The sequence below is a fragment of the Polyodon spathula genome, chromosome 35 (genome assembly GCF_017654505.1).
Source record: "Polyodon spathula isolate WHYD16114869_AA chromosome 35, ASM1765450v1, whole genome shotgun sequence".
Classification (NCBI taxonomy): domain Eukaryota; kingdom Metazoa; phylum Chordata; class Actinopteri; order Acipenseriformes; family Polyodontidae; genus Polyodon; species Polyodon spathula.
The window spans coordinates 5723588-5750503 of NC_054568.1; the positions used below are offsets into that span (position 1 = coordinate 5723588).

General features: G+C 47.1%; 3 protein-coding genes across 3 annotated transcripts in view; 2 read left to right on the forward strand and 1 right to left on the reverse strand.

Annotated features, from left to right (window-relative positions):
- Positions 1-2860: 2860 nt before the first annotated feature.
- On the forward strand, positions 2861-7309 carry LOC121303711 (EH domain-containing protein 2-like). Its single transcript, XM_041234480.1, has 5 exons — positions 2861-3377; positions 4464-4561; positions 4969-5381; positions 6049-6213; positions 6726-7309. The coding sequence occupies exons 1-5, from the start codon at positions 2974-2976 to the stop codon at positions 7254-7256; spliced, it is 1611 nt and encodes a 536-aa protein (XP_041090414.1). The 5' UTR covers positions 2861-2973; the 3' UTR covers positions 7257-7309.
- Positions 7310-13328: 6019 nt separating this feature from the next.
- sirt2 (sirtuin 2 (silent mating type information regulation 2, homolog) 2 (S. cerevisiae)) lies at positions 13329-20068 on the reverse strand. Its single transcript, XM_041234468.1, has 16 exons — positions 19933-20068; positions 19345-19388; positions 18198-18243; positions 17369-17485; positions 17191-17232; positions 16849-16964; positions 16671-16727; positions 16479-16547; positions 15628-15757; positions 15217-15276; positions 15072-15127; positions 14906-14982; positions 14749-14800; positions 14422-14486; positions 14195-14261; positions 13329-13763 (listed from the first exon to the last, which is right to left on the reverse strand). Exons 1-16 carry the CDS (start codon positions 19946-19948, stop codon positions 13584-13586), a joined length of 1194 nt encoding a protein of 397 aa, XP_041090402.1. The 5' UTR covers positions 19949-20068; the 3' UTR covers positions 13329-13583.
- A 5191-nt stretch (positions 20069-25259) lies between these two features.
- LOC121303777 (gap junction delta-2 protein-like) overlaps positions 25260-26916 on the forward strand; it is a 2398-nt gene continuing 741 nt past the window's right edge. The window contains exon 1 of the mRNA XM_041234555.1: positions 25260-25565. Within this exon, the coding sequence (XP_041090489.1) occupies positions 25495-25565 (71 nt within the window). The 5' untranslated portion in view covers positions 25260-25494. The remainder of the gene's footprint in view (positions 25566-26916) is intronic.

Consider the following 26916-nt stretch of genomic DNA (forward strand, 5'->3'; position numbering starts at 1 on the left):
CTCACTGCAGATCACGCTCACTGCTTGCAGATCACGCTCACTGCAGATCACGCTCACTGCTTGCAGATCACGCTCACTGCAGATCACGCTCACTGCAGATCACGCTCACTGCTTGCAGATCACGCTCACTGCAGATCACGCTCACTGCTTGCAGATCACACTCACTGCAGAGCACGCTCACTGCTTGCAGAGCACGCTCACTGCTTGGTCTCTGCTGTTTGTCTCTCTAATGGTCAGTGTGGGGTCAGTCTGACAGCCATGACCATGCCCACCTCTCTCCTCTCAAAGGAAAGAGATTCAAGAACGTAACTCATGTTTTAATAATAATAATAATAATACGTTGTCGAAGTCTGGGTTCCACCTTGCAACCACTCGCAAGACTAAATCTGGACAGTGCTGAGTATTTGTGCAGAATCGAGTCGTGACTCTTGTGGCGATGTGCAGGTCCGATACGATCTCAATCCTGGATACATGAGAGGGTTCTGCCGGGCTTCTTCAACAACAAGATCAAAACGATCATTTCATGAAGGGCTGTTTTGTTAAATTCAATGAGAGAGGAGAGTGTGGGTTCATCACACTCAAGAAGCCCTCAGTGAAGTACAGCCCTGACTACAACTACACTTCCCAGCATGCCTACTCCCCTGCAATGGTGAGGGATGCTGGGAGCTGTAGTTCTTTACCTGCAGTGAGCCAGGCTGCTGTGCTCTCGTATCACAACACACGCCTGTATTAGAAACGTTATGCATAGATGATACCCAGTGAAATCGGTCCATCCCTGGAGTTGAGCGTTATAACATCATTCAGAAGACTCTGTTATTTATTTCCTTGTTTTTCTTTTGTTTCGAATCCGCAGAAATATTTTGGGCAGAACGGGACATTTCTAATAGAGATTTAAATTTTGAACAATAAATAATGACACCCCCCCCCACCTCCCTCCTCAGTTTCTCTGCATTAAGGATCCCGGAAATATAAATAAGTAAATAAAGAAATAAGTAATTGTTTGAAATAAAGCATGGTACAAGAGCCCATGTTTCTATTTATTGTGTATGATGATGAATTCTCTCTCCTGTAAATTAAATTGCTCCTTTTTAAAGTGTATTTTTGGGTTATTTTTGTTTTCTGACATTTAAATACAGTTTCCAAATGATCTTGAGTCGGCACACTTCTTTTTTTTTCCATCTCTTTTAAATTCAGTTCAGTGTAAATTCAATGAGAAATGTTTCCACTAGAAGTCTTTCTCAGTGTCTTCAGTGTCAATTCAATGAGAAATGTTTCCACTAGAAGTCTTTCTCAGTGTCTTCAGTGTAAATTCAATGACAAGCATTTCCACTAGAAGTCTTTCTCAGTGTCTTCAGTGTGAATTCAATGGCAAACGTTTCCACTAAAAGTCTTTTTCAGTGTCTTCAGTGTAAATTCAATGACAAGCATTTCCACTAGAAGTCTTTTTCAGTGTCTTCAGTGTAAATTCACTCTATAAAAGTGTTTTATGGAGGGTACCACCCCCACCACCCCAGGTTATTATTTTTATTTTCATATAGTAATTCTTTCTGTGAACACTAGGGGGCACTAACTAACCAAATGGGAAAAAATATATATACACCCACCTAATTAGATCTGAAAAACCAGCCAATTCCTTTAGACAGCTGCATAGAGGAGCAGGGGGCGGGGCCAGTGCCTCATTATCATAATATATGTTAATATATGCCCATCACATTCCAAGCACACCCCCTGGACTTTTCCTAACTGCTGCGGGGATAGTAATTCTTAGATCGCCACAGTTTAGTGGGAGCTGGTGCAGGGTGCATGCTGGATTTGGTGGTTTGAAACTCTTTACTCATGATTGTTGCTGAAGTTTGTAGTTTTGTTTTCCTGTGTTTTCCAGAGGTGTTGCTCGCTCCCGATGAAGAAGCGCGTCTCTGTCTCTCCAGGTCTGAGTGACGAGTTCTTGCACAGAGGTGACATGTTGACTTTTCATATTGTGTTCTTGTAGCTTCTTCCAGAGAGACAGGCTTCGTGGAAATGCTTCATCTTACTGCAGAGGAGAGATTATACCAAACACGGACTGTTTATTAAACCCGTCTTATTATTATTATTATTATTATTATTATTATTATTATTCTCTGATGTTTTGTCCGTTTGGAGATTGCTGTTTTTCAGAAGCATGTTTTGTGTTCACTTCATGAAGCCATTTTAAATTGCAGAACTGGAGTTTTGGTTTGGTTGGGTTTTGGTTTTGGTTTGGGTTTGGGTTTGGTTTGGTTGGGTTGGGTTGGGTTTTGGTTTGGTTTCGTTTGGTTTCATTTGGTACTGAGTCCTGCTTTTGCATTTTTCTTTAAACACACTTTGAAAAGCTGTTTGTAAATCTCCTTGTTTAAGGTCTGCTTTTTCATTATTATTTTTTATTTATAGCAAGTTTGAAAAACAGACAAAGAAACAGAAGCAGGGCGAGGCAGAGGGAGTGACTGGGCTGAGACTCTCACACACACACACACACTCTAACACACACACTCTCACACACACACACAGAGACCAGTAAGACACAGGGACAGACAGACAGACAGTCCAGTAAGACACAGACACACACAAACACACACTCACACACACACACACACACACACACACACAGAACACAGTAAGACACAGAGACACACACACACACACACACAGACATGTCACAGTAAGACAACACACGACACACACACACACACACACACACACACAGACAGTCCAGTAAGACACAGAGACACACACACACACACACAGACAGTCCAGTAAGACACTGAGACACACACACACACACACACACACACAGACAACCCAGTAAGATACAGAGACACACACACACACACAGACAGTCCAGTAAGACACAGAGACACACACAGACAGTCCAGTGAGACACAGGCACAGACGGACGGACGGACAGTCCAGTAAGACACAGGGACAGACGAACGGACGGACGGCCCTCCTGCAGTGATGTCCCGTTGGAAGAGGGGGGCCGAGCGTGGCCGGAAGCCACCGGAGGTGATCCACACAGTGACCGAGGGGCTTCAGTCCCTCTATCAGAAGAAGCTCCTCCCGCTGGAGCAGCTCTGCCTCTTCCACGAGTTCCACTCGGCCGCGCTGGAGGAGGCTGACTTCCACAGCAAGCCCATGGTGCTGGTGGTGGGGCAGTACTCCACCGGCAAGACCACCTTCATCCGCTACCTGCTGGAGCAGGACATCCCGGGCAGCAGGGTGGGGTCAGAGCCCACCACCGACTCCTTCACCGCCATCATGCACGGGGAGGTGGAGAGACTCATCCCGGGGAACGCACTCATCGTGGACCCCAACAAACCCTTCCGCAAACTCAACCCCTTCGGAAACACCTTCCTCAACCGGTCAGCCAGCAAGCAGATCGATCCATCAAGCAATCAATAGATAAGCAAGCAAATTGATCGATTAATCAGTCAAGCATTCAGAATCCTTTAGTACGTGGTAAAACATAGGGAAGCATTGTAAAGCACAGAGAGGTCTGGTAAAACATAGGGAAGCATTGTAAAGCACAGAGAGGTCTGGTAAAGCATAGGGAAGCATTGTAAAGCACAGAGAGGTCTGGTAAAGCATAGGGAAGCATTGTAAAGCACAGAGAGGTCTGGTAAAGCATAGGGAAGCATTGTAAAGCACAGAGAGGTCTGGTAAAGCATAGGGAAGCATTGTAAAGCACAGAGAGGTCTGGTAAAGCATAGGGAAGCATTGTAAAGCACAGAGAGGTCTGGTGAAGCATAGGGAAGCATTGTAAAGCACAGAGAGGTCTGGTAAAGCATAGGGAAGCATTGTAAAGCACAGAGAGGTCTGGTAAAGCATAGGGAAGCATTGTAAAGCACAGAGAGGTCTGGTAAAGCATAGGGAAGCATTGTAAAGCACAGAGAGGTCTGGTAAAGCAAAGGGAAGCATTGTAAAGCACAGAGAGGTCTGGTAAAGCATAGGGAAGCATTGTAAAGCACAGAGAGGTCTGGTAAAGCATAGGGAAGCATTGTAAAGCACAGAGAGGTCTGGTAAAGCATAGGGAAGCATTGTAAAGCACAGAGAGGTCTGGTAAAGCACAGGGAAGCATTGTAAAGCACAGAGAGGTCTGGTAAAGCATAGGGAAGCATTGTAAAGCACAGAGAGGTCTGGTAAAGCACAGGGAAGCATTGTAAAGCACAGAGAGGTCTGGTAAAGCATAGGGAAGCATTGTAAAGCACAGAGAGGTCTGGTAAAGCACAGGGAAGCATTGTAAAGCACAGGAATTAGATAATAAGAATTGTAAATTACTAGTACCAGGAGGTCCCAAGTCCCAACTTTCGATCACTACACTAGCCCTGCTGCTGCTGCTGCTGCACCCAGTCCTGGGGTTCAGAACTCCCCTCAGTGAAGTCTGTTGCTGAAATGCTGTCAGTTCTGTGCTCTTGGTTGATGGTCCGGTTGGTGTGCCCTGTTCTCAGGTTCCAGTGCGCTCAGCTGCCCAACCAGGTTCTGGAAAGCATCAGTGTGATCGACACGCCAGGAATCCTGCCTGGAGCCAAGCAGAAAGTTAGCAGAGGTGAGAGAGTGAGACTGTGTTGCCCTCTGTGCTGCGCTGGTTTGCTGAGCGGATGGACCTCATCGTGCTTCTGTTCATTCCTCTCTGCTCTCTCTCCCTCTCTTCTCTTTCTCCTCTCTCCCCTCTCCTCTCTCTCCCTCTCTCCTCTCTCTCCTCTCTCCTCTCTCCTCTCCAGGCTATGACTTCCCCTCTGTGCTGCACTGGTTTGCTGAGTGGATGGACCTCATCGTGCTTCTGTTCATTCCTCTCTTCTCTCTCCCTCTCTCTTCTCTCTCCTCTCTCCTCTCCCAGGCTATGACTTCCCCTCTGTGCTGCGCTGGTTTGCTGAGTGGATGGACCTCATTGTGCTTCTGTTCATTCCTCTCTCCTCTCTCCCTCTCTCTTCTCTCTCCTCTCTCCTCTCCCAGGCTATGACTTCCCCTCTGTGCTGCGCTGGTTTGCTGAGCGGGTGGACCTCATCGTGCTGCTGTTCGACGCTCACAAGCTGGAGATCTCGGACGAGTTCTCAGAGGCGATCGGGGCGCTGCGGGGGAACGAGGACAAGCTGCGTGTGGTTCTCAACAAGGCTGACATGGTGGAGACCCAGCAGCTGATGCGCGTGTACGGCGCCCTCATGTGGTCGCTGGGGAAGGTGTTCGACACCCCCGAGGTGGTCCGAGTCTTCATCGGGTCCTTCTGGTCCGAGCCCCTCCTGGTTCCGGACAACCGGAGGCTGTTTGAGCTGGAAGAGCAAGATCTCTTCATGGACATCCAGAACCTGCCGAGGAACGCAGCCCTGCGCAAACTCAACGACCTGGTCAAGAGAGCCAGGCTGGTCAGGGTGAGAGAATCAATACCCAATCAATAATCAATACTGAACGCAGCCCTGCTTTGCTGTTACTGTGGGATACTTTTTAGGGACAGTCTCTGCTTCCCTCTCCCTGGTTTGATTGGCCTGTATTGACTGTACTGACTAGACTGTATTGAATTAGCTGCTCTCAGATCCCCAGTACAGCACTGTGTTCTCTACACTAGACTGTATTGAATTAGCTGCTCTCAGATCCCCAGTACAGCGCTGAGTTCTCTATACTAGTCTGTATTGAATTAGCTGCTCTCAGATCCCCAGTACAGCGCTGAGTTCTCTATACTAGACTGTATTGAATTAGCTGCTCTCAGATCCCCAGTACAGCACTGAGTTCTCTACACTAGACTGTATTGAATTAGCTGCTCTCAGATCCCCAGTACAGCACTGAGTTCTCTACACTAGACTGTATTGAATTAGCTGGCTCTCAGATCCCCAGTACAGCGCTGAGTTCTCTACACTAGACTGTATTGAATTAGCTGGCTCTCAGATCCCCAGTACAGCACTGAGTTCTCTACACTAGACTGTATTGAATTAGCTGGCTCTCAGATCCCCAGTACAGCGCTGAGTTCTCTGCACTAGTCTGTATTGAATTAGCTGCTCTCAGATCTGTGTATTCACTGTGTTCGCTCTCTCCTCTCCCCAGGTCCACGCTCACATTATCAGCTATCTGAAGAAGGAGATGCCGTCAGTCTTCAGGAAGGACAATAAGAAGAAGGATCTCATCAACAAGCTGCCTGTGATCTTCGCAAAGATCCAGCTGGAGCACCACATCTCCCCCGGAGACTTCCCAGACTGCGCCAAGATGCAGGTGATCTGGGCAGGGGTACCCCAAACACCACACCGCACCCCTGCACCCCCAAACACCACACCACACCCCCAAACACCACACCACACCCCCAAACACCACACCGCACACCTGCACCCCCAAACACCACACTGCACCCCCAAACACCACACCCCTGCACCCCCAAACACCACCCTGCACCCCCAAACACCACACCCCCGCACCCCCAAACACACTTCCAAACACCACACCATACCCCCAAACACCACACCCTCAACTTGTGCAGTCTCTGTAGTTATAGATGCTAATCATCTCCCTCCCTCTCCGTCTCCCTATACATAGGGATGTGTGATACACACTGACTCTCTCTCCCCTCTCTCATCCTCCCCCTCTCTTATCCTCCCCCTCTCTCCCCCTCTCTCATCCTCTCCCTCTCTCCCCCTCTCTCCCCCCTCTCTCTCCCCTCTCTCATCCTCTCTCCTCTCTTATCCTCCCTCCTCTCTCCCCTCTCTCCCCCCTCTCTCCCCCTCTCTCAGGAGCAGCTAGCGCTACACGACTTCTCCAAGTTCCACTCTCTGAAGCCGGCTCTGCTGTCCTCTCTGGATGAGCTGCTCTCCTCCGACATCGCCAAGCTGATGCCTCTGCTGAGGCAGGAGGAGCTGCAGAGCGAGGGTCCGGAGAGCGGGGTGCAGGGGGGTGCCTTCGAGGGCACTCGCCAAGGCCCCTTCGTGGAGGGGGGCTGGGGGGAGGAGCCGGAGGGGGGCGAGTGGGTGGTCACCAAAGACAAGCCCAAGTATGATGAGATCTTCTACACGCTGTCACCTAGCGAGGGCAAGCTGAGTGGGACCAAGGCCCGCGGCTGGATGGTGACGACCCGGCTCCCCAACTCCGTGCTGGGCCGGATCTGGAAGCTGTCTGACGTGGACCAGGACGGCATGCTGGACCACGAAGAGTTCGCTCTCGCCAGCCACCTGATCGAGGTGAAGCTGGAGGGGCACGGGCTCCCCCCAGAGCTGCCCCGACACCTGGTACCCCCCTCCAAACGCAGGCAGGGCTCCGATGGGTAGGAGAGAGTGGAGTGGAGAGGAGGGAGAGAGTGGAGTGGAGAGAGGGGAGAGGAGGGAGAGAAGAGGGGGAGGGTAGAGGGCCTCCTCCTCCTGGGGGAGGAGAGGAGGGAAGGGTGGTATTAAAGTTTATGTTCGAAATCTGCTGTCTTGGAGAGAGACCCTGGGGGCCCCCCAATTCGAGTTAAGCTCAATCATTGACTTTAAAATAAATTTCATTATTCGTACTAAGCTCTATAATTTTTATTTTTTGTTTAAAAAACAGTACGTATATTTACATAAATTTATAACAACACTACTGTGACCCTGCAAACATGTGGTGTGTATATATATATATATATCTATATATATATATATATATTATATATATTATATATATATATATGACACATATATCATATCTACGGTAACTGTTAGACACATCTTTTGCATATAATTATATTATTGAGACATAATTTAAAAAAAAAATTAAAATTGAAACTGCATGAACATAATTTAAATATTTAATTTAACATTAAGAAATGTTAAAGAATCCACACAGTGATCTCGTAAGAGTCTACCGGAAGCCATAATAGCAGCACGGCGTTTCATGCTGGGTTTTGAAATGTCACGTTTTTCAATTTATATCAGTTTTTCAATAAGTATCCTATATGGAAAACTAGAAAGCGACGTGGAATTCAATATGTTAACAAGGGAACATTATTCAGCAGCTTTCACTGGACTGTTAACAAGGGAACATTATGAACTCTGAGCTGGGAGTTCATTCTATATAGAGGGCTTTCACTGGTGCTGAGGGAGTTCATTCTATATAGGATTCAATATGTTAACAAGGGAACATTATTCAGCAGCTTTCACTGGACTCTATGAAGCTGAGGGAGTTCATTCTATATAGAGGGGGTGCAATTCAATATGATAACAAGGGAACATTATTCAGCAGCTTTCACTGGACTCTATGAAGCTGAGGGAGTTCATTCTATATAGAGGGGGTGCAATTCAATATGATAACAAGGGAACATTATTCAGCAGCTCTCATGGAATGTGAATTCAAGTTCAACATTATTCAGCAGCTTTCACTGGACTCTATGAAGCTGAGGGAGTTCATTCTTTAGAGAGGGGGTGCAATTCAATATTCTATGAAGCAGCATTGGTTAACTTTGTCAAGTGCTGGAAAACGTTAGCTATAATTGCATGCAATGGTGCTTTGTGTTAGTGGAGCAGAAATACATTGAAAATGAATAACAGCGGCCTGAAACGTGCTGCTCTTGCGCTGGAGAGAGCCCTCTCTTCAGCACAAGTATTTCCCATATTAGATGTAGCTGCCATGTTCTTCTTTGAACACGTTTTGAAGACATTGTGCAGATCTCTCTGCAGAGCATGTGTTCAGTCATTAACAGAAGCTAGCTGGACTGGCTGCCATGTTCCTGAACGCACCTCCAGACTCGCCCCTCTGTTTAGGGTTAAGAGATTCAAAATATATATTTACTTAAAATGTTCTTTCAGAAAAGGAGCGTGTTGCTGTCACAAACACTGCTACTTTTATGGTCTTTGTTTTGTAATAAATTCATTTTTGTTGTTGTTGTTGTTTGTCTCTGAATGGGGGGTTTGTTTTTTTTTTTTAAATATTGGTAAAAACTAGACCCTGAATCTGGAGAGGGTGTGTGAACAAAACACAGTGAAAAATAACAATTGTGTGACCCAGACATATTTCAACTATGAACACGCACACGCACTGACACACACACTCTGAGAGAGACACACACATTGAGAGACACACACACACTCTGAGAGAGACACACACATTGAGAGAGACACACACTGAGAGACACTCTGAGAGATACATACACACTGAGAGATACACACACACTGACAGACACACACACTGAGAGACACACACACACACACTGAGAAACACACTCTGAGAGAGACACACACACTGAGAGACACACGCAGAACTAAACAGGCACAGAGACGTCTTTGTTCCAGGGAAAGCATGTAAGCATTCCTGCTGGAGCCAGTCCAGGATAAACTGAGCCAATGGAATGGATAAGACATAGCATTCCCCGCTCAGCATGCCTGGAGAGGGGAGGGAGGGGGAGCTGTACCATCACCACACTCTCTCTCTCTCTGGAGAAACAGAGAAACAGCATTTCCAGCTGCAGTTTCTCATCTCCTGAAGTGACTCATCAAGTGTGGAGAATGCAAGGGAGGGGGAGGGAGAGGGTTTTTTTGGCTTGGACTCTTAAGATAATGAAATACTCGATTGAGCTGAACTCTGTCCCTCTGCAGCGAGATGTTTTGTGCAATGTGACTGTGATGCAGAGCTCAGCAGATTCCTCTCACAGGCATAACCCTTGAGAACGTTTCCCACAGCAACCTGCGCCAGCCTCTGCCTGTGCAGGAAACGGACCAGGAGAGAGCCGGCATCCTGCCAGGACTCGCAGAGCAGGAACGCAAGAGATTATACATGCCAGCCGCTTCCAGAGAGGACTTCAGCACTGACAGATACTTCAAGCTTGCAACAGAGAGAAAGAGATACTTCACGCTTAGCAGAGAGGTACTTCAAGCTTAGCAGAGAGGTACTTCAAGCTTAGCAGAGAGAGATACTGCACTTTTTTTTCTGCAAACGCTGGTTCTGTCCAATAAAAGACACTGCAGGATTTGCATGTTTTTCTCTGTGCTCTTATAAGGCAGTGAGCTCCAGAGGTTTATATAATGGCCGCGCCCTCACCCACATCTGGAGTCGCTCCAGCGTGTGGAATGTTCGGTGCGCTCAATATTCCGTTTCCATGGTGAGGAGAAGCCACACCCTCCCCTCCTCCCTGACCAATCACCACCAGGCACACCGCCCCGGAGGCAAAGTGGTGCAAGCCTGCTCCCTGGCGGACACTTGCAGTTACTGCGCTTTGCAAAATGATTATTATCTCCACCCAGAACTGAAACTCCCCTGGCTCGCAGGACTGTTCCTATCTCTTAATTCTTATTGGGCAAAAGATATTGAGAAGGCGATGATTTCATGCAACGAGGGGGAAAAAAAAAGCGGCACTGCCTTTCAAAACAGCGGTTTAAAACAATCTCAGATTTCAATTATAACATTTTATAATTAACTGGAAATCTGCAACTTTTTAAGAGCTGATTATTAAATAATAATAATAATAATAATAATAATAATAATAATAATAATAATAATAATAATAATAATAATAAAAGGGTGTAATTAAGCACATTGCCGGCTCAGTAAAGGGGATGGTTAAGTAGTTGTGAGCTTGGTTGGAATCAAATCATCAAATCAAATGATCGTCTGAGAGACCCCTCTCTCTCCCCCCTCAGAATTTGTCTATCTTTGTCGATGAACCAGTTGCTGTAATATATAACTAATGAATAATAAAACATTTTAAAAAAACAACCAGTCAACGCATTTCTCCCCGCATTGCTTCAGCAGCGCTGCAGCGTTCGCGCACAAACATCAAAAGCCATAGCCCTGACTACAACTACAGTTCCCAGCATGCCGCCTCCCCTGCAATGGATGATGGGAGCTGTAGTTCTTTACCTGCAGAGAAGCACGGGCTGCTGTGGTCCTGTAATCACAACACACTCCTCTATTAGAAACATCATGTCTCGATTGAATAATCGATGCATTTATCAAATCTTCGACACAGAGAGAGGGGGGGCTTAAACAAAACCCACAGTTGTTTTAATTTAGCCTAGCACGCTGCAGTAATTAGACCTAGCAATTATCAGTTAGCTTCTGTTGACACAAGTGAATGAGCGTGCGTGCTAGATCCTGGCGTGTTTGGGGGACAGGGGGACAGACAGAGAGACAGACATCGTCTCCCATGTTAGCAGCTGTTTTTAGATGCTTTAGACACCAGTTCGAGTCGAGTCATTTTGAATATTGCTCGAGTCTCTTCGAATATTGCTATAAACGCGCCGGTCGTGCTGGCAGTTAATACCCCTTGCAGGCTTTTATCATTGCGCTGACTGGTCTTTGCGTGATCCAGCAGTGCCCGCGGCCTGACCACAGAGGGTAAATGCAACGCAGCTGTTCAGCAACACAGACAGACGTGCAGAACACAATCAAGGGCAGCCTGGTCTGTGCTGCGCGTCAGCTGAGCTCAATATGAACGCAGCTGTCACAGCCGCTCTGTATCTTGTTGTTTGTGAGCTGGGGGGGAGCTTTAAGCTGGCTACCCGAGTGAAATTGGGTTACACGGAGTAAGTGAGCAGGGGGGCTGCGTGTCTGACCTCCGCTGAGTTAGGACGTGGGTTGTGTGGGTCAAAAGGTCAAACTAAGACGCCTGGAGCCATTGTAAATAAAACAGTCCATGTTTGAAACTTGTGTTTGGAAAACCCCGGGTTTGAGCATTGCAATCACATGAGAATGGACACCACGTAACTATAGGCGTGTGCGTGTCTGTGGAACACTCACGGGAAGGTCTTTTAATCAAAACTTTTGGTTAAAGTTTAAGTTTCTGTTTGGTATTTTCTACATTTCTTTTAAGTTAACTCTCCTTATATCCTTCAAACGTGTCATTCAGGTTTTGTGAGGATGCCTTTATAAAGCGGGCTTGCTGCGTCTGCGCCCAGCAGTTACATAGTGAGACCCGGGCTCGTCGGTCTCAACCAGCCCGTTAACACTGCAGCACGGACGGACCCGGGACGATCTGCACATCGTCACCGCTAGCAGGCTCCAGGTACTCTCCGACACATCTTGAGAAACCCCTCTGAATTAGTACAGAACTTGGTACGGGCGCTACCCAGCAAAACACACTTGAGGTGATCAGAATATATAACTTCTGGACCAGTTAGTACGTTTCTGTATGCGTTGTCTTGCAAGAATGCGCTTCATTCAACACATTTGATTAGTTTGCCTTTGCATTGTTATATCCCTGAAATGCGTCTGTAAGAATATTAATATAAAGCTGTTCTATATATATATATTCGTGCAGTTTAATCATACAGTACCCAGGGGGGCTGCCTAGGGTCTAGTTACCCTAGAGCAGGCATGACCTCAGTGTTGTGTAAAACTCCTCTGTGATGTGAGCATGTCTGCATTGTGAAGGAGCTGCAGGGTCAGTGCTGTGTGTGTGAAACTCCTCTTGTGATGTGAGCATGTCTGCATTGTGAAGGAGCTGCAGGGTCAGTGCTGTGTGTGTGAAACTCCTCTTGTGATGTGAGCATGTCTGCATTGTGAAGGAGCTGCAGGGTCAGTGCTGTGTGTGTGAAACTCCTCTGTGATGTGAGCATGTCTGCATTGTGAAGGAGCTGCAGGGTCAGTGCTGTGTGTGTGAAACTCCTCTGTGATGTGAGCATGTCTGCATTGTGAAGGGGCTGCAGGGTCAGTGCTGTGTGTGTGAAACTCCTCTGTGATGTGAGCATGTCTGCATTGTGAAGGAGCTGCAGGGTCAGTGCTGTGTGTGTGAAACTCCTCTGGTGATGTGAGCATGTCTGCATTGTGAAGGAGCTGCAGGGTCAGTGCTGTGTGTGTGAAACTCCTCTGTGATGTGAGCATGTCTGCATTGTGAAGGAGCTGCAGGGTCAGTGCTGTGTGTGTGAAACTCCTCTGTGATGTGAGCATGTCTGCATTGTGAAGGAGCTGCAGGGTCAGTGCTGTGTGTGTGAAACTCCTCTGTGATGTGAGCATGTCTGCATTGTGAAGGAGCTGCAGGGTCAGTGCTGTGTGTGTGAAACTCCTCTTGTGATGTGAGCATGTCTGCATTGTGAAGGAGCTGCAGGGTCAGTGCTGTGTGTGTGAAACTCCTCTGTGATGTGAGCATGTCTGCATTGTGAAGGAGCTGCAGGGTCAGTGCTGTATCGCATCAATATCAGGGTCTAGTGAAACTCCTCTGTGATGTGAGCATGTCTGCATTGTGAAGGAGCTGCAGGGTCAGTGCTGTATCGCATCAATACACACACACACACACACACACACAAACACAACAGAGTGCTGGACAGGACACCCATTGCACACACGCGGAGAGACGCACGCTCTCAGAGACACACACAATGAGATAATAATGTAAGGACAGCACAGTGTAATAAACAGTAATGTTGGAGGAAAGCACAACAAAAGCACCGCAGAGATTTTTTTATTTAGTTTAATTTCTTCCAGGTAATTTAATCAGATCACTGATTTTGCTCCAGCCGAGCTTCTTAACAAACAAAATAAAATATAATACAACAGATCGAAGAGTTAAAAACTAAACTAAACCACAAACAGACCTGAACGAGACCTTACACACAAGAAGAGGAGGAGAGGAACAGAAAGGTAGATGGAGGGGAGGGTCACTATCATTCCTCTCCTCTCCATCCCTCTGTTACTCTGTCTCTGAGTCAGCCCTCCTTCCCCCTCTCTCCTGCACCCGATTGGCTGGCAGGCTTGTCTTTCTGCTCCTGCCCCGCCCCCTTATCCCCGGTCCCTCTGCTCTGATTGGCCATGCTGGCTGAGGCCCCGCCCCCCTCTGATGCATCGATGGCAGCGTGCTCGCGGGTTACCATGGCAACCAACTCGTCCTGAATGAGAGAGATGACGTAATAATTAGTGTCTTTACAATGTACACACTTCCCTCTGCCCTTATCTATGCACACTCTTCACAGTGTACACAACAGTTCTGAATGAAGAGAGCACTATCTGAGAATGTGAGGAGGGCTCTGTCTCACTGCGTCCTCGAGACCCTCCTGGTCAGACTGCTGGATCTCCTGATCTGCCTGACCTCAGCACCACGTCGCTGCATCCTCGGCGGATGTAACTTGCTGCGATCCTAACTGGCTGCATCCTTGCTCATGTTGTGTTCTAGTAGTGTTATCATTTGCACTTGCTGTGAACGGCACTGTATTTAACTATGAAGCTTGCAGTGTAACCCTGTGCTGCCCTGTAACGCCTGTAGGTCGCCTTGGATAAAGGGATCTCACAAATAAATAATAAAAAAATAAATAATAATCACCTTCCAACCGAGCAACTCCGCAAGAGCCAGGCAGCCATCATCACAGGAGCCCAGGAACACTACGTCCCTAAGAGAGGGGACAGGGTTAGGAGGTGAAACACACACGGACACTACATCCCTAAGACAGGGGACAGGGTCAGGAGGTGAAACGCACACAGACACTACATCCCTGACAGAGGGGTCAGGGGTAGGGTTAGGGTCAGGGGTAGGGTTTATATACTGTGTACCTGTATGCTTTCTCAGAGTCAAAGTCCATTCCTCCTAGTCCCATGAAACTCATGAGAGAATCGCTCTGGGAGAGAGGAGAGGAGAAGGGGAGCTCAACACATGAAGCCACGGCACTCCACCCTGGTCACATTCTACACATACCATTGGAAATAAGACTCCCGCTGCATAGCAGTGTGATCCAGTCCTGGTTTCACTAGGAGTTTAATAATAAGACACACCTGAGCTTGTTACCTAGACACAGTGGGGCTGATCAAGCTGCTAGTAAAACCTGGACTGGGAGACACTGCTGTGCAACAGGAGTCCACACCCTGCACGCTAGTCCTCACCTCACCCGTCTTCTCTCTGTTAATCAGCAAGCGAGGAGTCTTGGGAGGGACCCTGAGAGAGAGAGAGAGAGAGGGGGGAGGGGGAGAGAGAAATGTCAAAATCAAGCTAATCTGGGATTGCGCAGATAAACAGGCACACACACACACAGAGCCCTACTTCATGACAAGGGATGCGAAGGGCTGCACTGAGAGAGACGTCCCCATGATGATCAGCAGGTCACACCGGGGGAAATCCTGAGCAGAGAAATCACAAGAAATCAATGTGAAATCAACCAGAAATCATGAAGAAAACATCTGAATTGCAGGATGGTTGTGGATCTCACCGAGCGCAGGGAGGAGGAGAAGCGAGCGGGGAGACTCTCCCCGAAAAAAACGATATCTGCAGAGAGGAAGCACTGTCACTGTTAGAAGCCGTACCTCTGTAGATAGCAGTGGCAGTAACTGCATTATTTGAAGTCGTTCCCTCACCTGGCTTCACGAGGCTGTTGCATTTTTCGCACTTGGGAATCTCCTCCGAGAAGATCTTTTCTATAACATGAGAAAACGACAGCCACTCTGAATAATAACGAGTCACTGACACACATGCACAGACACACGCACACACTGACACACATGCAGAGACACACACACTGACACACTGACTCACGCACAGACACACAATTCCCAAATCCAGTCTCCTGAAGGAATTGGAAGTGATGTTTTTGAGGTGAACTAACTGCTGTGACTGTTTAACTGCGCTGAAGAGACTTGTGGCGATTGATACTGATCGAAAGAGCATTGCACTGGAATTGGGAGCTGACCTGACCCAATCAAAAACAGACCCCCTCGAAATCAACCCTGCAGCTAGAACAATGAGTTTACTGCCCCATGCCCCTTGACCTTTCATCCAGGGCAGCCCATACTCCTCTCTGCACAGGAAGTTGAGGCAGTGCGAGGTGTGGAAGGTGCCGTGGGCTTCAATCAGGTCCTCCTCCTGCAGCCCTGCAACACGCTCCAGCGTGTCGATGTTCTGAGAGCCAATGACAGAGAAGCACAGTATTGCACAGTGTACAGTATTGCGCAGTGTGTAGTGTACCGTATTTCACAGTGTATAGTGTACAGTATTGTATAGTGTATAGTATTACACAGTGTGTAGAGTATGGTATTGCACAGTGTATAGTGTTGCAGTGTGTAGTGTACAGTATTGTATAGTGTACCGTATTGCACAGTGTGTAGAGTATGGTATTGCACAGTGTATAGTGTTGCAGTGTGTAGTGTACAGTATTGTATAGTGTACCGTATTGCACAGTGTGTAGAGTATGGTATTGCACAGTGTATAGTGTTGCAGTGTGTAGTGTACAGTATTTCAGTGTGTAGTGTTGCAGTGTGTAGTGTACAGTATTGTATAGTGTATAGTATTGCACAGTGTGTAGAGTATGGTATTGCACAGTGTATAGTGTTGCAGTGTGTAGTGTACAGTATTGTATAGTGTATAGTATTGCACAGTGTGTAGAGTACGGTATTGCACAGTGTATAGTGTTGCAGTGTGTAGTGTACAGTATTGTATAGTGTACCATATTGCACAGTGTGTAGAGTATGGTATTGCACAGTGTATAGTGTTGCAGTGTGTAGTGTACAGTATTGCACAGTGTACAGTATTGCACAGTGTATAGTGTATGGTATTATACAGTGTATAGTGTTGCACAGTGTGTAGTGTACAGTATTGTACAGTGTACAGTATTGCACAGTACCTGTGTGTAGCAGCGCCTCAGCAAGCCTTTCTCCTTCAGCATGCGCATAAAGTAATGGCAGACTGTGGGCTGGAAGAGAGAGACAGGGAGAGAGGGGGTGAGAGAGGGGGGCGAGAGAGGGGGTTATCAAACCCTGGTTAACACTCTCTTAAATTCAAACACACAGACACAGGCAGACAGACAGAGCCTCACCTTGAACTGCCCCGGGTAGAGCTCTCTGGCCAGGGTGAAGAATGGCTCGGGGTGTTGCTGCAAAGAGAGGAGGAGACTGGGTTAACTCTTTCACTGCCTGACAACACTGTGCCAGCTCAAGGAAGGGCATGTGTATGTCTCAGGGTGGGTGGGGGGGTGGGGGGGGGTGGAGTGGAACTATTCCTTGAAGTAACCCAATCTCAAAAAAAATGGCCTCTGGGCAGGGCAGATTGTATTTCTGCAGGTTGCTGTATAGGCCAGTCCCAGGGGAGCGGAAATCAGGAATCCCAGCAGCTGAAAGACGAGAGAGGAAACAGGGAGAGAGTCGTCAGACAGGACCACACAGACACAGTGTCACAGGAAGGGCCAGAGATACAGAGAGTGAGACAGGCTCACAGGACAGGACCTGAGAGACAGAGAGTGAGACAGGCTCACAGGACAGGACCTGAGAGACAGAGTGAGACAGGCTCACAGGACAGGACCTGAGAGACAGAGTGAGACAGGCTCACAGGACACTTACATGTGGATATCCCGGCTCCCACCATGCAGATGATATTTTTGCCTAAAAGGAAAAAAATATATAAAAACAATGAAACAATCTCAGCAATTAAAAGAGTTTTGTATTTTGAACATGAGATGATTCTTATTAGTGACAGGGTTGGGTCTATAGTGCAGCAGCAGTGTGGTTCTGCACTCACAGTCTCCACTCTGCATGTACCGGGCCATGCCCTCCAGGCTGAGCTCATCCAGAACCTGCTCCACAGGACCAGAACCGAGCCCCTGCATCCTGGAGAAGAGAGACCGCAGGAAATCCACTGCAGAGAGACAGAGGAGGGGAGGAAGGGGGGGGGGGGGCACGTTACTGACCTGACCACCAACCCAGGACACTCCCTCCCAGTCCCCCACACTCTCCCAGTCCGCTTCCCATCCTCCCAGTCCACACACTCTCCCAGTCCGCTTCCCATCCTCCCAGTCCCCCACACTCTCCCAGTCCACACACTCTCCCAGTCCGCTTCCCATCCTCCCAGTCCCCCACATCCTCCCAGTCTCCCAGTCCTCTTCCCATCCTCCCAGTCCCCCACACTCTCCCAGTCCACACACTCTCCCAGTCCTCTTCCCATCCTCCCAGTCCCCCACACTCTCCCAGTCCCCTTCCCATCCTCCCAGTCCCCCACACTCTCCCAGTCCCCTTCCCATCCTCCCAGTCCCCCACACTCTCCCAGTCCACACACTCTCCCAGTCCGCTTCCCATCCTCCCAGTCCCCCACACTCTCCCAGTCCTCTTCCCATCCTCCCAGTCCCCCACACTCTCCCAGTCCACACACTCTCCCAGTCCTCTTCCCATCCTCCCAGTCCCCCACACTCTCCCAGTCCACACACTCCTCCCAGTCCTCTTCCCATCCTCCCAGTCCACACACTCTCCCAGTCCGCACACTCTCCAGTCCGCTTCCCATCCTCCCAGTCCCCCACACTCTCCCAGTCCACACACACTCCCAGTCCTCTTCCCATCCTCCCAGTCTCACTCACTCTCGAGGTCCTCTGTCGCTCCCTCTGCTGGACTGCTCTCCTCCTCCTGAGCAAAACACAAGAGAGAAATCAAAAAGAGCAGGGATGTGAATGAGACTCCTGCTGTGCAGCAGTGTCACCCTGCTGTGCAGCGGGAGTCTGATTATTAAACTCCTAGTGAAAGCAGGACTGGATCACGCTGCTGTGCAGCAGGAGTCTGATTATTAAACTCCTAGTGAAAGCAGGACTGGATCACACTGCTGTGCAGCGGGAGTCTGATTATTAAACTCCTAGTGAAAGCAGGACTGGATCACGCTGCTGTGCAGCGGGAGTCTGATTATTAAACTCCTAGTGAAAGCAGGACTGGATCACACTGCTGTGCAGCGGGAGTCTGATTATTAAACTCCTAGTGAAAGCAGGACTGGATCACACTGCTGTGCAGCGGGAGTCTGATTATTAAACTCCTAGTGAAAGCAGGACTGGATCACACTGCTGTGCAGCGGGAGTCTGATTATTAAACTCCTAGTGAAAGCAGGACTGGATCACACTGCTGTGCAGCGGGAGTCTGATTATTAAACTCCTAGTGAAAGCAGGACTGGATCACACTGCTGTGCAGCGGGAGTCTGATTATTAAACTCCTAGTGAAAGCAGGACTGGATCACACTGCTGTGCAGCGGGAGTCTGATTATTAAACTCCTAGTGAAAGCAGGACTGGATCACACTGCTGTGCAGCGGGAGTCTGATTATTAAACTCCTAGTGAAAGCAGGACTGGATCACACTGCTGTGCAGCGGGAGTCTGATTATTAAACTCCTAGTGAAAGCAGGACTGGATCACACTGCTGTGCAGCGGGAGTCTGATTATTAAACTCCTAGTGAAAGCAGGACTGGATCGCACTGCTGTGCAGCGGGAGTCTGATTATTAAACTCCTAGTGAAAGCAGGACTGGATCACACTGCTGTGCAGCGGGAGTCTGATTATTAAACTCCTAGTGAAAGCAGGACTGGATCACACTGCTGTGCAGCGGGAGTCTGATTATTAAACTCCTAGTGAAAGCAGGCCTGGATCACACTGCTGTGCAGCGGGAGTCTGATTCCCATCCCTTTCTTAGTATTATTATTTAGGTTAGGGTCATGGCTATGGGTCACGGTTAGGTGTTTGCAGAATTACCTGCGGGTCCTGCAAGCTGTCTGCCTCTGCTTCACTGATAGGCTCTGTCGCAAACAAACCGAGACAAATTACAACACCCGACACAAAAAACAGGTCAATTAAAACAGCCTAAAACTAATTAGAAAACAATGTATAGGACTGAAATTTAAAAGAAAGCAGAGTTTAATTGTATCTACGGATTGATATTTTGCGATTTTGTTTATACAGCAGATGAACAGATAATTCATTGATATTATTTCGTGAAAACAATAAATATTAATATGAATACTGCAGACATACTTAATAAAGACTAGTTTATAAACCAATAAATACAATAATAATAATAATAATATAAAAACACTCGTGCCATTACAGAACAAACGATATCACATAAAAGCACAATTTTAAGTTCTTCAGTGGTTTAATAAAATGATAAATTAATATTTTTTTTCGATTTCACACAGATTGATAAACTTCAGCCCGCCCGCCCAGCGCAGCCTGACTAACACTGAAAAAAATAAAATTTAACAATATTTTAACAAACCGCGTCGGGACAGCGACAGCAATCCTTTATACATTATTAAAAGGTGCTCTGCGTTCACTCTTTACCTTCGGGATCTGACATTTGTACCCGAATCTTCAGTGTTTGTTTTTTAAATATATTTTAGTTTTTGTTTTTCGTCAAAGTCGGTTTGTTGTGGTCTGTCTGCGTCGTACGCGCACAAACCAATCCGGGGCGGCGCACAGAGAGAGAAGCGACAGTTCCGCATGGTGATTTTCTGTCCTTTTGAACTTCAATTAACTATATTACAAACAAACAAATAAATAAATAAACCGCTTAGTATTGTATCCAATGCGATTTACAGAGGCAGTAACCCTGCTCAAACTCTTGGCTCCTGATCATTTCAATATTAATAATACTAGACTTCATTGAGGGGAGCTCTGAACCCCAGGACTGGGTGCAGCAGCAGCAGGGCTAGTGTGAGTTTCTAACCCTGCTCAAACTCCTGGCTCCTGATCATTGCAATATTAATAATACTAGACTTCATTGAGGGGAGCTCTGAATCCCAGGACTGGCAGCAGCAGCAGCAGCAGGGCTAGTGTGAGTTTCTAACCCTGCTCAAACTCCTGGCTCCTGATCATTGCAATATTAATAGTAATAGACTTCACTGAGGGGAGCTCTGAATCCCAGGACTGGGAGCAGCAGCAGCAGCAGGGCTAGTGTGAGTTTCTAACCCTGCTCAAACTCCTGGCTCCTGATCATTGCAATATTAATAGTAATAGACTTCACTGAGGGGAGCTCTGAATCCCAGGACTGGGAGCAGCAGCAGCAGCAGGGCTAGTGTGAGTTTCAGTCCCTGGATGTTGTTGATGCTGTTGTGTGATGTTTAATTGTGATTTTCTCTGTGTTTTCAGATCTGATTCTGCAGCCTGACTCTCCCCCCGGCTCCCACAGAGTGAGTGAGTGCCTCGCTGTGTCTCTGCACGTTGGAGACTCCTGTAGTTGTGCATGGCCCGATGATGTCATGCTATAGGGTTTCTGATTCCCTTGGGTGCCTTACGTATCTGAGCGGCACTGAGCATGCTGTTAAGTGGGTTCTTTCACTGAGCTGCTCTGAGTCGCTCACTTTCTTAACTCACCCCATGTGGGAATGTGAGAAAAACACTAAACTGAGGGCCTGGTTTCTGGAGAGGCGTGTCGGGACGCACTGGAGTCAAGATTACAACAACGCAGCCAAAGCTATGTGACCCAGCTCATGTAACTTAATATATATCAAGTGGGGCGCGACACCCCAAACTAAGAAGTGCGCGCACGCTCTCACACGCACACGCACACGCACACACAGTGGAATTCCTAAAACCTTTATCCCATTATAGCACAAATAGGAAAGTATTTGGAATCAATGCCGGCGTCCTGCAGAGCGCTAGCGCAGAAAGAGCAGATGGTGTAAACTGGGTAACAGTGCTGAAGGGATGGACTCCTGTTCCACAGCAGTTTGAGCCACTCCTGGTTGTGCTGAGTTTTTACTATGGGGACACTATTATAAGGGTTAACTGTTTTTATATGCTTTACCAGACCTCTGTGCTTTACAATGCTTCCCTATGCTTTACCAGACCTCTCTGTGCTTTACAATGCTTCCCTATGCTTTACCAGACCTCTCTGTGCTTTACAATGCTTCCCTATGCTTTACCAGACCTCTCTGTGCTTTACAATGCTTCCCTATGCTTTACCAGACCTCTCTGTGCTTTACAATGCTTCCCTATGCTTTACCAGACCTCTCTGTGCTTTACAATGCTTCCCTATGCTTTACCAGACCTCTCTGTGCTTTACAATGCTTCCCTATGCTTTACCAGACCTCTCTGTGCTTTACAATGCTTCCCTATGCTTTACCAGACCTCTCTGTGCTTTACAATGCTTCTGTATGCTTTACCAGACCTCTCTGTGCTTTACAATGCTTCCCTATGCTTTACCAGACCTCTCTGTGCTTTACAATGCTTCCCTATGATTTACCAGACCAAGCTAAGGGTTGGTTTATAATTTTTTTTTATTTTTTTTGACAGAACGCAGATTTGAAGCGTCTGTTTAATTTTAATGGATAGTTTAACCCCCCCCCCCCGCAGGTTTACAGCAGCTTGCTCTTGCATCCACTGCTATTCTTTTTAATTACTGTTTCTTTCTCTCACTTTCAGAACACAGTAATTAATCTCGACAGAAATAGACGCCAGTCGGCCAGGTCTCTTCAGAAATCTGTGATAGAAATTGCAGCTGGAATGGCTTTTTCTGTTGGAGTCACATTTTGCAATATAGTGCTGGAGAGATTATTATTATTATTATTATTGTTATTATTATTATTATTAACCCATTGCGTGCCATTGGACAGGCTACTTTGTTAAAAAAAAAAAAAATTTTAACTGGTATTTAACTTACATTTTATCTATATTGTCATGTTAAGTAATTTAGCTTCTTCGAAATGTGTCAAATTACAGAAATAAATAGAATTTGTGGATTGAAATTGAAGAGGTTTTTATTGCATTATTATAGGAAAGAGGCTCCAGCAGAGCCGGGCAGTTACAGTCCAAACTGACCAGGGTTCGGTAACCACGGTGACAGGGAGAACCCACCCCAGTGTGATGAAAAATCGCCCTTAAGAGACGGCAGGTCTCGAGAATAGAGCTCGACTATTCCACACGGAAAGCTTGCTCGGAATCGACCATATAGCTGTGAAATATCCATTTTTTATATCATATGGGAAAGACGAGAGAATCGTGATAAAATTGAAAGCAGCAAGGCAGAAATTGCCCCTAAGATGTCGCCTGCCATGTCTGGTGAGGTTTTGATTTTTAGGTGTGAAAATACCAGGCCGTGCAGACCTAGCGGTCAGTCTCTTAATATTAGAAAATGCGTAGTGAATTTTAAAACAGGCATAGTCCGTCCCCCGCTAAACCAGGCATGAGGTCAGGATTAAAAAAGCATGCGTACTAAATTTATTTGAAGTAAATGGGTCACTGCCCTGAAAATAATGCTGTGCTCTCTCTCAGTTGGCCTCAGTACAGCTATGGTAAACTCGGATAAATATCTACAGCTACAGCGCACTTTCATTATACTTCAGCGTGTAGGCTGCCAGGAACGATGCGTTCATCGTGTAGAACAGCAGCTCATAGCAGCGTGTAGGCTGCCAGGAACGATGCGTTCATCGTGTAGAACAGCAGCTCATAGCAGCGTGTAGGCTGCCAGGAACGATGCGTTCATCGTGTAGAACAGCAGCTCATAGCAGCGTGTAGGCTGCCAGGAACGATGCGTTCATCGTGTAGAACAGCAGCTCATAGCAGCGTGTAGGCTCCCAGGAACGATGCGTTCATCGTGTAGAACAGCAGCTCATAGCAGCGTGTAGGCTGCCAGGAACGATGCGTTCATCGTGTAGAACAGCAGCTCATAGCAGCGTGTAGGCTGCCAGGAACGATGCGTTCATCGTGTAGAACAGCAGCTCATAGCAGCGTGTAGGCTCCCAGGAACGATGCGTTCATCGTGTAGAACAGCAGCTCATAGCAGCGTGTAGGCTGCCAGGAACGATGCGTTCATCGTGTAGAACAGCAGCTCATAGCAGCGTGTAGGCTGCCAGGAACGATGCGTTCATCGTGTAGAACAGCAGCTCATAGCAGCGTGTAGGCTGCCAGGAACGATGCGTTCATCGTGTAGAACAGCAGCTCATAGCAGCGTGTAGGCTGCCAGGAACGATGCGTTCATCGTGTAGAACAGCAGCTCATAGCAGAGTGTAGGCTGCCAGGAACGATGCGTTCATCGTGTAGAACAGCAGCTCATAGCAGCGTGTAGGCTGCCAGGAACGATGCGTTCATCGTGTAGAACAGCAGCTCATAGCAGCGTGTAGGCTGCCAGGAACGATGCGTTCATCGTGTAGAACAGCAGCTCATAGCAGCGTGTAGGCTGCCAGGAACGATGCGTTCATCGTGTAGAACAGCAGCTCATAGCAGCGTGTAGGCTGCCAGGAACGATGCGTTCATCGTGTAGAACAGCAGCTCATAGCAGCGTGTAGGCTCCCAGGAACGATGCGTTCATCGTGTAGAACAGCAGCTCATAGCAGCGTGTAGGCTGCCAGGAACGATGCGTTCATCGTGTAGAACAGCAGCTCATAGCAGCGTGTAGGCTCCCAGGAACGATGCGTTCATCGTGTAGAACAGCAGCTCATAGCAGCGTGTAGGCTGCCAGGAACGATGCGTTCATCGTGTAGAACAGCAGCTCATAGCAGCGTGTAGGCTGCCAGGAACGATGCGTTCATCGTGTAGAACAGCAGCTCATAGTGCTGTTGTAATGAACTCTCGGACAGTGAGGCAGACCGACGGGGTCTCCTTACAGATTATTCTTTTTTTTTTATAAACAACCACTGTCAGCCACGGTCCATGGCAAAATAGTAAACCCCTTTGAATTATTATTTCTCATAAAGTTTCCACTGCATCTCGTCTTGCCAGCTCACCGGGTCTCTACAGTACTATACAGTACCTACATATACAGCACAAACTTCAAAGCAACAGACGTTGCACGCCGGTCTGCTACTTTACTCCATATACACACACAGTGTTTGTTGCAACGCCGGTGTGCTACAATTATGACGTATACCGTGTGTGTGTGTGTATGTGTATATATATATATATATATATATATATATATATTATTTTATGGTTGGTGTGTGTGTCTATACGGTACTATAGATATATGTATATATATATAATACTATAATTTGTGGTATATAACAAATCGTATATTATAATATATATTATATCAGTTGCAGGAGGTATATCTAGTCATGCCAGTCCTCCCATCCTCTCACTGGTCCTGTGTGTGGTGAGAAGGTTTTGATAAATCACTGAGGATTTTGCCTTGTTGAAGCTGTTTTTAATAAACGCAGAGTTAAGAGAGATTTGTGGCCTTAAAAAAAGAAAGTTGGTAACCCATTTTATTAGCTGTAGAGAAGAGGTGTGTTCTACTGGTGAGGCATCTCGCTTGTTAAGATATTTCTCAGATTTTAAAGAGGAGTGGATTCAGGGGGGTATTTAGTAAGCAAGGCGTGTGAGTGAGGAAACAAGAGCATTGCAATCCCCAGCTCTCGTCTTACTGAACATTTGAATAAGATACATTTACACTGGAGGTGAGCAAGAATAATACAGAGAGATGGGGGGAGGAGGAGGAGAGTGGAAATCATTTCACTGCCCTCCCGACACACGCAACTGCCTGCTGTCTCTGAATCACTCGGAGAAAGAGTGCCCCGAGGAGAATGTGAGAAAACAGGAGAAGACAAGGTTACCAGCGAGCCAGGGAGGAGGGACAGAGGGAGAAGAGGGAGGGACAGAGAGGAGGAGGGAGGGAGGGAGAAGAGAAGGGAGGTCTCAACACCAGTCGAGCAGCAGAGCTAAGAGGGAGGAAGAAAGAAGATTTGAGGATAGGAGGGAGAGGGTGGAGAACGGAACATTACACCTCTAACCAATCCATATATGTTAATATATAGATATATAAATAAATCACAATTCCGATTGACTGTTAAACTTTATTTTTTCTGTGCTACACACAGAACGCGAGACGGTGCAGGTGAGTGAGTGCGTTGGAGATTCCTGTTCCCTCCAGTTCCACAGTGGGCTGGCTGGCTGTCCAGAGCTGTGATGGGGGAGTGGACGATTCTTGAGAGGCTCCTGGAAGCTGCCGTCCAGCAGCACTCCACGATGATCGGCCGGTAAGAATCATTCTGCCTTCCTCTGTGAGATGCTCCTAGAGTCACTGAGACTCTGATAGTGATGAGATCCAGCCCTCTGAAATGTCTTTATAATATACAGCACTAGACCCTGATATTGATGAGACCCAGCCCTCTGAAATGTCTTTATAATATACAGCACTAGACCCTGATATTGATGAGACCCAGCCCTCTGAAATGTCTTTATAATATACAGCACTGGACCCTGATATTGATGAGATCCAGCCCTCTGAAATGTCTTTATAATATACAGAACTGGACCCTGATATTGCTGAGACACAGTCCTCTGCTTCCCTATGCTTTATCAGACCTTTCTGTGCTTTACAATGCTTCCCTATGCTTTACCAGACCTCTCTGTGCTTTACAATGCTTCCCTATGCTTTACCAGACCTCTCTGTGCTTTACAATGCTTCCCTGTGCTTTACCAGACCTCTCTGTGCTTTACAATGCTTGCCTATGATTCAGCACACCTCTGTGCTGCATCTATCTCTCCCTGTCCCTTTCTCCCCCTCTCCACACCTCTCTCCCAGGGCAGAATAAATTCACACATCTTCTATTCTTAGTCCTGACATTCACACTGCATCAGTGATGGGTGTGTGCTTGAGAGAAAGATCCTTCATCAGTGATTGATTCAAGAGGAAAGCACTGACCTTAATAGGAGATTCCTGAACACAATATGAATTCATGTTAGCCCTTTATATACTGATTATATATCTGTACATATCTACTATATATATATATATAGATATATATATATATATATATATATATATATAGTATATGTCACATATTATATTATATAATAAGATGTCAACCCAAACGGAACTCACCCTTGTAAGTGGTTGATATTCACAAGCTACGGCCTTGAGTGGGTGAAAATATAAGTGTTCGATGGCTGTCTCTGATCATGTTGAGAGTGCATTTCGTTCTCTTGCACTGTCTCTGTGTGACAGACCCTCTCCCATCTCCGCTCTCCCTGTACCTGTTTTATATCAGTTAATCTGTGGGTGTCTATTATAATATATTTCTAAGTGGTGGCTGCTTCTGATCATTTTGAGAGTGTTTCATTCTCTTGAACTCTTTGATTTCTGCTCACTCTCACGTCATTATAATACCAACTTCTCTTTCTCCTCTCCTCTTCAATAGGGAGTGACAGATATGAGAGTGGAGGATGAGGGAGGGGGAGGAGCGAATACATGAAGAGGAGAGAGAGTAAGGACAAAAAACATAGAGGAGAGCACGTCCACTCTCTCCTCTCTGAGGATCTCTCCCCTCTCTCCTCCTCTCTCCTGTCTCCTCTCCCCTCTCCTCTCCTCCTCTCTCCTCCTCTCTC